Below are 15522 nucleotides of genomic sequence, written 5' to 3'. Positions count from 1 at the left end.
TCCAAAAAAGATGGGGAGCTCACTCCTGACACGTCACCTCATGTGCACAAGTGCCACATATGAAACTGCACAGCACTCTTGCCTGCAAAATCATTCAGCTTAAAACCAGCAAGGACACATATTCTTCTGCAGGAAATAGAAATGTTCACTGAAGGCCTGACTGCAATTTCACTGAATTCAAAAGCAATTTATACATCACAGCTTTGGCACACATCACTTTGGGTTTATACCAACCAGCAAAAACATTGCTTTGTTTAATTAAGAATCTCTCATTTGAAGACTGGGGTTAGCAGTTGCGTGTAAGGAAAGATACTTTTCTGTAGCAGAGCAAAGCCCAATCTCTTGTGTATAGATCAACCCATACAAGCCACTTTCATGCAGTGCTTTCATTTTGTTGGCTTTTTAAAATGGATTTGTTAACTTGTTCTACTCTTATCATTAATGCTTAAACCAGAGAGAAACAAAGTGAAAAAACCTTAGGGTGTTGATTATGTAATCAAGGAACTTATCCATTACTCTCTCATCAATGGTCAAGTGTCAAACAAAGGTTATGGTTGAAAACCACAGAGAAGGAGATGGATCATCATATGGTTAAGGTGACAAATTCCCTGCCAAATGTTTTTGTAAATGCCAAAAAATTGGTGAAAATTAAGTTTTATGAATGATTTTTTGAATTAAAAAAAAAATTAAACCCAAAATAATCTGGTAGTTATTAAATACTAGAAAGTATCAGTTCAGAATAGGAAGTCCCTGAGATGTAAAGTGCTAGAGGTCTGGGGAGCTTTTACCAGAAGTATCAGATTTGCTTACCCTAATCTTACAAGCAGCCTCTTTTAACCACTGCTGAAAACAGCATTTTGTGCTGAACAGCCCTTTGACCTGACTCAGTGTGGTTGGCCTTGCGTATTTAATGTCAGAAGTCAAGGAGAAGTGGCAGAAGGCTGGCTTGGCTGGACAGGGATCTTCTCTTGGAAACAAGGCAAAAAAGGAAGGTGTAGGCACAGCTGAAGCAAGGTCAGGTGACATGGGAAGAACACAGAAATGCTGCTTGCCACCGTAGGGAAAGAATTCATTTGGCCAAAGCTCAAGGGGAGGTGAAGCCGCCAGAAATGTGACAGGCAATAAAAAGTTTTTTTTCAAATATAATAATGAAAAAAGGCAGTGTAGAAATAACATTGATCCTTTCCTGAATAAAGATGGTCAGTTCCCCCACAGAGACACGGACAAGGCAGAGAGGTTCAATACATTCTTTGCCTCTGTCTTCAACACTGGTGATGGACCATGAGGGCCTCAGTGCCCTGAGCTGGAAGACCATGACTGTGAGAATATCATCTCCCAGTTGACTCTGAAATTGTGTGGGATATGTGCTCCAGCTGGATCCCTAGAACTCTACTGGGCCTGATGGGATTCAGCTGAGAATCCTCAATGAGCTGGCTCATTCCAAAGCCTCTCTCGATGATTTTTGAGCAGTCTTGGGAATCAGGAGAGGCCCCAGCTAACTGGAAGTTGGTGAACATTGTCCCAGTTTTCAAGAAGGACAAGGAGGACCAGGGAAACTACAGGCCTGCCAATCTCACTTCAGTGCCTGGTAAAGTTATGGAGAAGATTATTCTGTGAGGTGAAAGACAGCACTGTCATTGGTCTCAGTCAGCACAGCTTGATGAGGGGAAAGTCCTGCATATTAAACCTGATTTCCTTTTATGACAAGGTAACCCACCTAGTTGATTTGGGAAAGCCAGTAGATGTAATCTCTTTGTATTTCAGCAAAGCTTTTGATACTGTCTCTCACAAAATCCTTCTGGAAAAAATGGCCAGCTTTCACCTCAATAGCTGTGATACATGATTGGTGAACAACTGAGTCATGGGTCAGGCACCAAGGCGGGTGTGGGATGGGGTGACAGCAGGCTGGTGACTGGTCCCTAGGGGGGTCCAGAGGGCTCCATCCTTGGCCCAGCTCTTTTCAGCATCTTCATTAATGACCGGGGGGGCACAGAACTCAAAGAAAGTCTGCCAATGACACTAAACTGCCAGGGCAAGGGAGGGGATTGTCCTGCTCTGCTCTGCTCTGGGGCAGCTTCAGTTTTGGGCACCACAATATAAAAAAGACATTAAGCCTCTAGAGACCATTCAAAGGAGGGTCACAAAGATGGTGAAGAGTCTGGAGAGGAAGGATATGAGGAACAGCTGAGGTCACTTGGTCTCTTCAACCTGGAGAAAAAGAGGGGAGACCACATTGCAGTTACAATTTCCTTGTGAGGGGAATAGACAGTCAGGCACTGATCTTTTCACTCTTGCAAACAGTGACAGAACTCAAGGGAATGGCTGGAGTTGTGTCAGGGAAGGATTAGGTTAAAGGTCGGGGAAAGGTTTTTCACCCAGAGGATGGCTGGGCATTGGAACAGGATCCCCTGGGAAGCCTGTCTGATTTCAAGTGTTTGCACAATGCTCTTGGGCACAGGGTGTGATTCTTGGGCTGTGCTGTGCAGGGGCACAAGCTGGACTCAATGATCTTGAAGGGTCCTTTCAAACTCAGTGTATTCTATAACTCAGTTCTACAATTCTGTGATTCACTGTACAGGTTTCTGTGGTCTTCAAAATGCCCCAAAAACTGCAATTTTCAGAGTTTTCTCAGCAGTAATTTATAATATTGTGGGGCCCTCAAGACGTGTTGACTCAGATGAAAGAGGGCTCAACAGGCTGAGATGGATAATAAACAAAACTAGCATTTGTAAGATGGTAAGAATTTTAATCTCTCAAACAACACTAAAATAGCACAACCTGAAACAATTTCTCAAACATTGCTTTGGCTACAGTATAATTTAAACATCTGACTTAAACATGATGGCCAAAACCAAAGCAATATGTTCAAAATAAAATTCATTAAACATGAAAAGGACAAAATATTTTAACTTCTCAGAAATTGATTCAATTCAACCAATTTTCCATGTCCAACATATGTTCCCATTAGAAAATATATGACCAAAGAACAATTTTCAAATCACAGTAGATACAACAGCTGCTACCAGATTAATAGAAACAGCTGCACATCATGTAAAATAATTTACATTTTGCTAACCTTTAAAGAAGCACTAGGAATTGGCTCAGAGTTATAGTCGAGTTTTCGAAGAAATTATTTAAGAAAATATTTTAAGGCAGCACATGCACTCCTTTCTACTCTTATGAGGATTCAAAAACATCATAAGCATTGCCTAAATAATGAGTTACACACTCCTTACTGTTCTTGTTGGTGCAAGATAGCTTATGGAGCATATGAGGAGAACTGGCCCAGTGTTTTACTTAAAAAGAAATTGTAGCAGTAGTTAGACCAAATATTTACATCTTCCAAGGGGCAAAATGTACTTTTTTGACAAACTGAAACAGTGATAATGCTAACAGTGTATGGACAGACCTTAGGCCTTAAATGGTTTTTGACAAACACTGTCACAAAAGATGGTGAAAGACCTGACACAATTCAGCAGAGTCTTCCAAGATTTCTAACTAGTTTCAATATGAAGTAAAGAGTTCAGCCCATTCTCCTCACTGATGGCATTTATGGAGACACTTCTCCCTGGTCATTACAACAAATATTCACCTATTTATCACCTGCTGTATATTGCTGAATACCTTTTTCTATAAAGAAACTAACTGACTGTAATAAACTGCAGGATGGTAGTTCTGTGATGCACAGATCCATTTGCCCACATGAAGTAAATAAACTAGATTTCTATCTATCCACTGCCCTGTGTACTGGATTTGGGTTCTGCATCCAACTAGATTGTACTAAGGAGGGAAAGAAAAAGAAACACATGACATACAACCTCAGTCTTTCAACTAAATCCTTGCAATGTGTAGATTACATAGCACCTACTTAACATATGGAGGACACAGACTGGGCTATACTGACCTCCATGCAGACACAGATAAACACAGACATAGAACAGCATGAGTCAATCCATAAATTTAATGCCATTAGGTTCTCTGATCTGAGCATCATGTATAGGGCAGGGATAAAATTTTTGTCCAGTTGGGAATTGAAATGAAAATTTCTAGAGGTTTCTGCTCAGCTGCCCTAATCTATCACTGCTCAAAGCTAATATTCCCTGAAGGTGTGCCATGGGAATTGCAGTGAATGGGTTCAGGCTCATAATAGTACATGATGGTACCACTTGCCATTCCCTTAACAAACTCTGCTTTGTTTCCCACTTAGTTTCAACCTTGTGATTGCTGTACTGGGCATGAGTAGGAAGTGCTCCAGGAAGTGATGAATCTGGCTCAGCTCACATGAATAAGCATTTCAGTGACTGCCATAAAATGGACATTTCATGAGCATACTCTCTTGCTGCAAGACCTCAACCTTTAATTGTAAGCAAATCGAACATAAATGTTTTGCTAGCACATAAGTGGTGCCTTCTGTCTTTCTGTTTCATTTTTCAAAGACCTTAATAGGCACAAGCACAGTGTTGCAGTGGGAGTAGAGAGACACCCAGAGCAACCCAAAGCCAGTAAGATCCCACAGAACAACACAGTGCCAACTGGTTTTTCCACCTTCTGATCTGGTTGCAGCCTAGAGTTTCACTCTCACTTCTATGTAAAGAGTGCAAAGAGTTTATAACACTTGCATGCAACCTCAGTCTAAGGTGATAAGATTTGCATCATGTCTCAAGCTTGCTTACATCCAAATGGCTCAAAGTGCCTCCTTACCATTTACAGGATCAGTACTAAGAGAAATCAGGATTAATAGAACAAGTCCTTGACAGAATTTCCCAGCACAGTTATTCCCAGGAACTGGTGGAGCAAGCCAGTAAGGGTTAAATGTTTTTACCCCTCACTCTTTGCACTGTTTACACTGACATAGCCATCCTAAAGAAGATGGAAATTAGGACTTTGCCAATTCTATAGGCTTGCCAGAGCACCTTTCAGCTGTGTTTGTTCACTGAAATGCAGCCATAGATCTTCTCTCTGCAGAGCAGGTACACAGCCATAGGTGAATTTTCACCCCAGGAAGGTTTGCTTCCATTTTTTAGGACAGATGAAATACTTTAGGTGTAGTCAAAGGCAAACTAGCAACTTTGCCTTGGTTCCCCAAGATCAGTTCAGTGCTCTGTCCATCAGTTAAGCCTTCCCACACTCCTTAGTGTACCAGTAAAACCTACACATTCTATTCCTATTCCTAGAAAGGTGCAAGTGAGATTTACCTCAAAGGAACCCTTAACATTAATTATGTAAAGGTTTGGGATACAGGGTGGGTTGCCTCAAATCCTTCTTTGAGGTCTGTTGTGGAGAGAGGACATTTAGCACAGGTTAAAGATCTCTCATGACATTTATGACAGAGGAAATGGGGTACAGACTTCCAAGTAACAACCACCATCTGCACTAGATTTTGTCTCTGTAGCTAAATATGTCTGTGGCTTATTCAGGACTTCATAATCAGATTGACTGCAACCATACATGGTCATGGCTAGCACATGGAAATGCTTCTGAGGACCTGGAGATTGCATCTTGATAAGTAGCTCAGTAATGGAAGGACCATTACAGTTTCCCAAAAAATAATACCCTAACTGTGTTGACAAGGGAGAAATCAGGAAACTTCAATCTTGCAGGAGGTCTTTAAGAAAACAACCTAGACAGGAATACAGACTGGTCAAAGCATTCATATTCCCTCAAGTCCTACAAGCCTGAAGCCACAGGAAAATAGAAGTAGAGGGAAATTTTAAAAAAACATCAGTAGATATGATCCTTTCTTACAGTTGAGTTGGACCAACTTACTAAGTTCCCTTCCAATCTTATTTTCTGCAAGCCTTTAAATAAAAAAGATATTTCCAGTTTTATTTTTGGACAGGCAACATTTTTCTACTGAACTCTCAGTTGCAAGTGTTTTTCTTTTCATTTCAATCTGACAGTGCTGGGATTTAGCACTTGTGCCTTTCATCAACACCATGACTTGTTGCAAAACTTTTAATACAAGATGGAATTTCATCTCAATTTTTCAGACAACTGTTATATGCAGAAATAGTGATAAAGGAAAGAATTTCACTTCCTAGTCTTCATCACAGGACTTGTAATGAGGTCAATGAGGTTTATTCCACTCTCAGAGGGTCTGGATCATTATCTGCAGGCCTCCAGCATCACACTGTATATTCTGTACATTTCTTCTATGACTTTCTCTGGAAATTGACTCCAAAAGAGGAAAAGAAATGAAAAAAGAGCAGGAAATTTCTGATAGAGAGTAAACAGGTAATATGAACTTTAATTCATGTGAGCCATTAATTCTGAATTAAATTGCTCTATGTGGTTTTGGCTACCAGCAAAGAGAAGCTGAGACTGACATTTCAGTGCCTTCTAAGAGGTGAAATCTTGCAACAATCCTGTTGCAAGACAGCAACAGACAGTACAGCATGGATGAAATTCTTTTTGTTTTCACCAGTTTCTGTCCAGAAACCAGAGACCACACATCAGGCCAGTGCTGCTCCTTATAACAACTAGTCCATACTCAGAATCATCTTTACAAGAAAATGGACTTCTAGGAGAAAAAAGGAAAAAGGTTGCTGAAGACAAGAGGAAAAGGTTGCTAAAAAAACCACAAAATGCTAATTTAATCCTGCTGCACAGTGAAGAAATGTACAGTTAAGTTGCTTTCATCTTTGCGAGATACTACTGAAATTGAAATATAAATAGGGTTTCAAAGGCAGTAGAACATAAATGCTAAATCACTTCTGGTCTCTTATCATTTTGTATCTCCCACAGAAATATTAATTAACACATATTATTATGTCATTAGACATCCTGACCAAGACTGGCTGGAGAAGGACAATGCATTTGCATATTTCTGTGGAGCATAATTCACAACTTGTAGAAATCAAAAAGCATCTCTCCAGGCTGCATGTCATTACAGTCATTACTGTAATCACAGTGATGCCATCAGTTCATTAACAGTGAGTGTCTTCCTACCTTAATTGCCTTGGCTCTGCTGATGAGACCATCTTGTTGAGCACTTCCAATGAGCAGATCTATCTTCCGAAGCCGAGGGCGCTGCAGGGCTTTAGCCAAAGGTTCCTGGAGGTAAATTCCATCCATCACTGGACCCCAGTACTGGAATGGGCCACTTATAGCTAGCAGCTGTGTTGAAAAAGAAAATAATAAAAAGAGCAAGAACTGTGCAGTTAATTTAGTTACTCTTTAAATTCTATTTTAATTCAACTGATTGATTCCCTTCAAGTGAACAAGTGACCAGGTAATATAAGTGCAAACTCATCACTGGCAGGAAACAATGATTCTGCTGACAGTCTCAGTATATGAAACAAACTGAAGAGGCCAAGAGAAAGGATGGTCTTATAGTCATAAAAATGTTGTTTTAAACTAGGGATTGACTCCATGCTGATCCTCACTGGAAAATTTATTGCAGGTGGGTGTTTTAATTTGTGGGTAAAGGATCCATCTCTAGATTTATTTATACTGCAGCTTTCACAGGCCTCCCACTTCAAATACTGAACACTGACATCCCATCCTGCTTCGTTTTCTGCATAAGTTCTGTTATTAAAGCTGCAGACATTTGACTCTCCTCTAGAGTAACATCCAGGGGCAGGCAAGAGGGAGCTGAAAGGAGGGAAAAAACAATTTTTAGATTCATTTCAGAAGACATGATTAAAGAAATGTAAAAGGAATTTAGTCCAAAGGAGAATCAAATTGTGAGTATTCATAGCTCAGAGCTGCATGTCATGGACAACAACTTCCTTCCACCAAAAATAGTCCAGTTCCTCTTTCACAAGGATTCAGATTAAATGATTTTTTAAGGTTTCTCTCTCACAACTTTGTGTGAATGGAAGCTTTTTGATTTCTTGCCAATGGCATATGCTTTGCTATGTTGTACCTTAGTTTGGGCATCATTGAGGACACGGGCAGGCAACTGGCGAAGGCAGGCTACAATTTCCTCACTGGTGGATGAAGGGCATCCCACATCTTCAGCCAGGGCTGCTGCTTGGGTCTGTGCCCTCCTGGTAGTAATTATGGATGCTGGAGAAAAAGCTGAGCCTCCCTAGAAAAACAAACCAAAATATCAGTCAATATATGTTGTCAGAACACCTGGTTCCCTGGTGCAGGTACAAAAGATGGGAAGAAAACTCTTTCCACCTGCAGAACGTAAAACCCTGGCTTTTAAATTAAAATAAGCAAGTTCTAAAGATCAAAACAAAGGCGTGAAGGGTGAGTTAGGCTGTTTCCAGCTCTGCCACTGTAATTTTGGAAAAGCTCTAAGTATCTGTATTATGTCTCTAACCAAATCACAAATCATTCTGAAAACTTTGGTGGAAGGAGAAACATGGAGACTGGAGCAGATATAAAGAAGGTTCTGTGAGGGAATGGAGAGCCATTCTTACTGACAGAGGAGGCTAAATGGAGTTTTATGATAAACAAGGCTCTGATAAACAAGGACTGAGAGCAGGTGTGATGTCCATAAAGAAAAGCCGTTTCTACCTTGGGACAATGCTGGTACAAGGACAAATGAGCACTAAGTATTCACACTGAGTGTAAATCAACTTCAGCTAGAAACCAAAGATAACTAGCACAGGGAGCAGGGAGGGTCTGGAAGTGCTATGAACTGAAGTAGGAGCAAAAGACTAAAGGAAACTGCAGAAGATTAACCAGAGCACGAAGATCAAAACCAGGGCAAGGCTCCAGTCTCTACCCCAGGCTCTTTGTATTCTTGTTACAGCTGTGCCAACATAGCAAATGTTCTTCACAAGAAAGAATGGCACAACATTTTTGAGTAAACATGAAAACTAGTTGTTGCAAATGCAGATAAATTAGTTTAAATCTGATAAGATCTGACCTAGAACAGAAAGGTTGGAATAGCTCTGACATGGTTCAAATGACTAATTTCCAAACATTTGCATCAGTTTACTGATAACAGCTGCTCAAATTAGCTCTGTCCTCTAAAAAACCCCACAACCCAGATGCATGATATGATAGACCTTGATGTATTGAACTGATTAACATACTTCTTACTGAATTTGCTCAAAGCGTAACTACAAGCCTTGAAAAGCAAGTTAAAAAGAAACAAAAACCAATTGGCAAATCTTTAAACTGAAATTGTTTCAAACCTCTGAGCCCAAAGAACTCTGTAAAACCCTGGCCAGCACCCACGACATTTTTTATATTTCAAACAAGCAGAGCCATTGATACTAATGGGATTCCATTGCTCACAACAGGAAAAATTGATTTTCAAAAATAGTGAGAAAGAGGTAATTTAGGTTAGGGTGTAGAGACAATCTTTTTAGTTCACTGCATGCAGAATTTCCAGTGATACTACCTTCCTGAAAGGTTTCTCTTCTTTTTCAGCAGATCTGGAAAACAAGCACTTTTATTACTTAATGATTGAGATGAAAATGGTTGCAGATAACCAAAGGAAAAATCTAATTTTTTAATCTGGGCCACTGTAAGAGCCATCTTGAGTTTTAAGAGAGTGGAAGAACTAGAGAAGAAGAAATAAAGGCCACTTGGTCTTATTCCTCACTTCAGAACTCCATTAACATGAGTGAGCAAAGGGCTTTATTCTCTCATAGTATTTGCAGTGATCTGTTTTGTAAGGCACAACATTTGCCAGCTGCTGACTAGCTGCACTGACTCAGCTGGTCATGAGAGAGAAAGAAAAATATCTTTGATGAGAGTATCTTGTCTGTGGGCGGGTTCCTAGCACATGGAATGAGAACCATTTTAACCTGGCCTTTGGAAGAGCATGCTCATCAGAGCAATGATGAGTGAGACTAGAAAAGGGATAACACACCATGTCAGCTTCCCTCAGAAAAGGAGCTGCCTTGCATTTCATGAGGAGTAAGGAATTATGAACCCCCTCAATACAGCAGAAAAATTAAATTCAGGACTACATAATATTTATACACTAATCTGGCAAACATATTCTACCACATCAGATCTGAACATGCTCAGCATGCTTTATCAAGTATACAGTACCTCCAAATGGTATTCATTTAAAACAAAATAATAAAAATGTAAAGGATTTCAGTTACCCAAACACCAAAAGTTTCACAAATTTTGAAAGTGTCAGTTTCTGTGGAACTTCTGAAATTGCTGTCTTAAAAGGCCAAGTTTAGTAGGGAAAGAGTACAGAAATCAGATGATATATGGAATCCAAAAATTCACTAGGACCAAGCAACACATCCTTGTGTGTGCTTGATTTTGAACATATTTCCTCCTGGAGATTTTAAAAGTCGTGCAAAGTTTCCCTGTCTCAGATATCTACTACCTGAAAGATTGCCCTCAGGTCATGTACTGAGCAAAACAAAGACTGCAAAAGGTTCTGAACAGAAGTGTCCCCAAGTTCTCTACTGCAGGGGCAGATCTAAGAGCTTGGGCAGGCAAATCTTCATGTCACAGCAAGGGGTGTGTACAGGCTGGCAGTAGATATAGTCAAAGCTCAATGAGCAAAACAAAACCCCTAAACTTCTGCAAATACATTTCTGAAGGGAGAAGAGCTTGATGGAGCCTCAATCTGGCTGTGGATATTTTCTCTTCTTTCTGTGAGTGGTTACAACAGGTTTATTTGCTCTTCATTCTGTACTTTTTCTTCCATTTTCCACCTAAATGGCCACTTCCTCAATTTGCTTTTTTGGTAATAGCCATATTCAGGAAGCAAGTCTTGCATCTGGGGTTTGAAAGAGACCAAATCTTTGGGGTTTGAAAGAGATGTGGAATCTACTACTTTTAATCATGTTTAATTTTTGCTAGGACAGGAAGCAGGAGATAGAGTAACACGAAACATCGTTCAAAGAGTATTTAGAAACAATACCACTATGTTTCCTTTCAAGGTGCATCCAAAATTTGTTCCAGGCTTTAGAAACATGACTTCTCTTAGGGCAGAAGTTATACAAGCAAAACTGTACCAGTCCTCTGCTTTACAAATGCACATCAAAATTCAGGGTCACCGTTTCTTCATTATTGTAAAAAAAACAAACCAAAAACCAAAAAAACCTTTGAGAGCAAATAAGTGAGCATAGAAGCTGGTATTGCCTAGAACTCATTTTCTTTCTTTTTTTGAGCTTGCAGTTTTCACATTAAACAGAAATCTTCCCTAAACACTGAATTCACATTACAGGTTGGGCTCAGGACAGAGAGAATAACAGATCTACACTTAGCAATTCCCTCTTTTCCTATAAAACTATAATTAATTTGTGTGATTTGTCCCAGACACCAACAATGGAGGACTTGTGTACTTTAAAAAATAGTACTACTTAGGCAGAAGCAGAAATAGTGGAGGGCCTGTTTGTTTCCATTACATGACACCCATATTACCATCAACATGACAGAATCATGAATCAGAAAACCAAAAATCATGAGATCAGCTCAAGAATAACAAACACTGTGTTCTTTTTGTTAGTCCTCTAGGTTTTAATTCTCCAAGAATTCTCCTGTACCCATGAACACAAGAGCTAAAAAATTCACTTTTAAAACTAACAAGTGAAATCTCTGCTGTTCCAGCAGAGTTGTTTTTTGAAAGTGAACCTCTAAAAAATGACATAAACAATAAAATTGTAGTCATTAGTCACTTTGTCATCACTGGGGCATCATTTAGAAGTGATTTACAGGGAACTGAAGCCACACACACTTCTTGTTTTAGCTGTCCTTACAGACAGACCCACAACAAGGGGGAAGGGAAAGACAGAGGAAGTTCCATTGACATTTTTGACACCAACCCAGTCAAAAGTGTTTGAAAGAAGAAGCAGTAGCAGCTGTTTTACACAATCCACAACAGCATGGTTACACTGCTCTCCAAAATTCATAGGAATAGGAGGAACTTTGCAGTGTTGAGCAATAGCACCTACTGCAACAAGTGATGGCATTGAAAATGGGAGTCAAAGCCTTGGGTACTATTTAGCTCAGGGACCAGGAGCATTGCCAGCATTTCTTCATTTCTCTTTTCAATATTAGAGGTTCAGATACATGGTAGAAATTCAGATACCAGGAAATGTTGGAGCTCACAATGGTGAGAAGCTGATGAATCAGTATTACATGAAGGTGAATTCTCACTTTGTTATCAGGCTGTGACCAGCTGAGCTGGGGCTGGTGCCTCTTGCAAGCTTTTCTCTTGGGACACCAGAGCTCAACAGACTTTCACTGACACTATCCTGGCCATCCCACTTCTTCCTCCACAAGCTCTTGCTGCTGTTCTGATGAGATGACAAAAAAGAATATACAGACCTCTGTTTGGTTTATGGCCATTTTGGTAGTGAGGGAATCTAAATAAAATAGTTGCAGTGTTGTAAGGAAGAGTGAGAATGGAAAATCCCAGATGGTCATAAACATGCTTTACTTCTCATTACCCTGCTCTGTTTAATTGGTAATAAATTAAACTAATTAAAATTAATTAGTTTAATTTCCCTGTCTGTGCTGGTAACCAGTGGGTGATTTCTCCCTGTACTTATCTTGACCCATAAGATTTTCATTTTATTTTCTCTCCCCTGCTAGCTGAGGAGGGCAGAGGAGGTTTAGTGAGCAGCTGGTGTGCAGCCAGAGTAAACCCACCACAGTGCTACCACTGTACTCTGTACCTGTCTCACAACATATCTGGAAAAGACAATTGCCATATCAGCTGCAGTGCTGAATGACTTTTGATTCCTCATTTAGTTTGGAAGCTCACTTCTGCAAAATGTTTCAAAAATTATTCAGAACACATCTAATGATTAGAAACTTCACGGGAACTAGATTTTATCACCCACACTCTGCAAACCCAAATGCAGCTTCCTCTCCTCACCTCACGATCTCTTGTTTTTTTCCCAAACTGACTTGAAAATGAAATTCTTTCTTGTCTCCTCCACACACACACTCCCTGCAAGTGCATGGGGTTTCTCTGATGGCTGCAGCCAGAGCAGGCTTTCTGTGTGCCCTGAACCATGCTACAGGCAATGGAAACAGCAACTACAGTAACACCACCCAAAAATGAGATCAAAAGACATCTAATGCAAACAGTCAGAGCAAGGAAATGTCCTGAGAATTCTACTTTCCCAAAAGAACCAGATGTACAGCAATATTTTATTTGTTAAAAATAGGCACTCTCCAGGCTCAGATGCACACAGTTCCCAGCCAGAAGTATCTGTCAGACCATCTGGTTTGACCTTCAGGATAGCCAGGGCTCTTCCATTTCCTGACTGCTGAGCTCAAGTGCTTCCTATCCTTTAAAACATGGTTTGTGTTTGATCTTGCATGAAGCATTTAAGCTGGGCTCAGAGACACAGAGAAACGCATCACACAGCCTTCCCCTTGGTAGTTTGTGCTTAAGGATAATTACTCCATGGACAGGCAACAGAACCTTATTTCTGTTTGAGGGTGCCTTCAGTTTCAGTTAATGCCAGATTAAAGACAGTGTTTAAATCCTGTTTTATCTTCCTGCAAAAATAAGCAAGCTGCAACTAAACAACCACTGACTCACTTTCCCAATGAGTTCAGGAGATTATTCTTTAACAGACGGGATTTAAACTATTTTCAGAAGTTGTTTTCAACTTGGACCCTATTTCCTTGTTTCTTGCAGGGTTGTTTTTCAGTGTCCTTCACTGTTTTTCCTTAGATAACCAATTCTGTATAGTGACCAGTGCTTACAGGACACCAAGGCTGCAGGGCTCTATGTGATGACATTAATGTCATTCTTTCAGGCTTTCATGAAGCCTGGCTTCAAGAGCCTGGAGAAGTAGAAGGCTTTGGGAACAGCTCAGGGACTCTCTGTCACAGCTAAGACATTTGGCAGACACCTGGAAACATCAGCACAGAGAGTATAACAGGGAATGGTCAGGTCAGTCCAGCAATGGAAGGGGGGACTGAGAAAGAAACATCTTTCCCTCCATAATTGTCTACTAGACTGTAATTTCCATATAAAAATGGAGGGAAGGCAAGGGTTCTCTCTCTTAGATCAAAAATAACATTTTGAAGAAGGAAAATTTTTTTCATATATCAGCCTTTGCAAACCCCTCTTTGCTGACATCAGAGGCAACCCTGCAAGGACAATGTTCCTCTCACTGGTGACTCACAGAGGGCCTGTGTCAGGTTAGTGACTTGAATAACAGGATATGAATATTTCTAAGATGACATATAAAGTCCTACTTAATTCATACAAGCACTTTCTTCCATTTCGATGTAAACACTAATTATCAATTATCCTATTTAACACAAGGTATTAACTAAATGCACAGAAAGGGTAAATCAGCTCTCATCCTTGCACAGGAGCTGCCAGCCACCAGCAATAGGCAGAAATGACATAGAAATGGAGAATTCTATCTACCACCTTCCACTGCAAACTCATCAGTTCCTCTACAAGCACGATACAAACAGAGTCTGAGATTTATTGTGTTTCCAGAAGATCATGTTCTATCAAGCAAGTCCAACCTTTCCTTAAATGTGACCAATCTCTCCTGCTAAGTGCAAGACCTGCCCCATTCCCAAGTGCATCTTAAGATGCAACTTTAGTTCCTGTAAAGGCACAAAGACTGTCAGAGGCAGCCTAAGGCTGAGGGTGGTGAGAAGGATTGGGAAAAGGCTCTGCCTCTGCTCATTCCCACCTGCAGACATCCCCTAATCTGTGATATTTTAGTAGTTCCAGAGACTCTGTTCATCAATTTGGTGAATGCCATTAATGGACATGCAGGTCCCATCCTTGTGATTTGAAGAAAGCAAGAAGGTCCTAAACAATAAAATATAACTGGCCAGGGTAACCACAGAACCATGCTACAGACTGATTAGCTTATCAAGTTCCCTAGTGCTTTCCTGACCCTTCATACTAAAGACTGCTGTTACAGCCCATCAAACAGAAAGAATATTCTAAAATTACCAAATTACCAATTTTTGGCATAGCTTTGAGGATTTGATCAGTGTTTTCTGGTTTCAATAACAGTTACACAACTGCTCCCACACAAGCACCTACTTGGAGCTGCTCTGGTGCAAAGTGGGAAATCTGCTAGGGTTTGCTGGGTTATTTTGTTTTCTTTGGGTTTGTCAAGATTTTTTTAATATTTTCCTGTATTATGTCAGGGAGTTTTTCAGATCCCATCTTGATTATAAAAGCAAAGGGCAACCCTTAATAAATCCCTTTGACTTCTACATTCATATCCACAGTACAAAATTCATCAGTGCCTTTAGTCAGGTTATTCAACTGGCCAGTATCTTGGTTCTTCCATCTCAGGCACAGGGATGAGGAAGATCCTGCACTTTTTACAACTAATGTGAAAATGGGATTCACAGACTGGCTTTCAATCCATATTTCTTCCTTGCTGAACTTAAGCTTCAATTATTTGCAGACAGAGGTATTTGGTGTGAAGCATAAAGCAAAGGCTGCATTCCTATTCAGACTTAATAAGAAAGAAAAAAATGTTTTTGTGCCTCTTCCTGTCTGTCACCAAAAAAAAAAATAGTAAAACTGCATAAAAGAAAACAGTTGGGAAAGGAGCATTACTGGATAAATAAATTCAGAAAAAGAAGAAAAGAAAATAAACCCTTTTTGTGTAAGTAATACAAACTGGGTTATTTCCC

The 15522-nt window shown here is 40.1% G+C and overlaps 1 protein-coding gene across 1 annotated transcript in view; it reads right to left on the bottom strand.

The window, feature by feature from the left end:
* TG (thyroglobulin) overlaps nt 1–15522 on the bottom strand; it is a 146380-nt gene that overhangs the window by 22537 nt on the left and 108321 nt on the right. The window contains exons 42-43 of the mRNA XM_050971044.1: nt 7868–8032; nt 6949–7116 (exon numbers count right to left, since the gene is read on the bottom strand). Coding sequence (XP_050827001.1) covers nt 6949–7116; nt 7868–8032 — 333 coding nt within the window. The remainder of the gene's footprint in view (nt 1–6948; nt 7117–7867; nt 8033–15522) is intronic.

The sequence above is a fragment of the Serinus canaria genome, chromosome 2, assembly GCF_022539315.1.
Source record: "Serinus canaria isolate serCan28SL12 chromosome 2, serCan2020, whole genome shotgun sequence".
In the NCBI taxonomy this organism is placed as follows: Eukaryota; Metazoa; Chordata; class Aves; order Passeriformes; family Fringillidae; genus Serinus; species Serinus canaria.
Note: the sequence above shows the minus strand (reverse complement) of the source record. Positions and strands in the feature narration are given on the sequence as shown.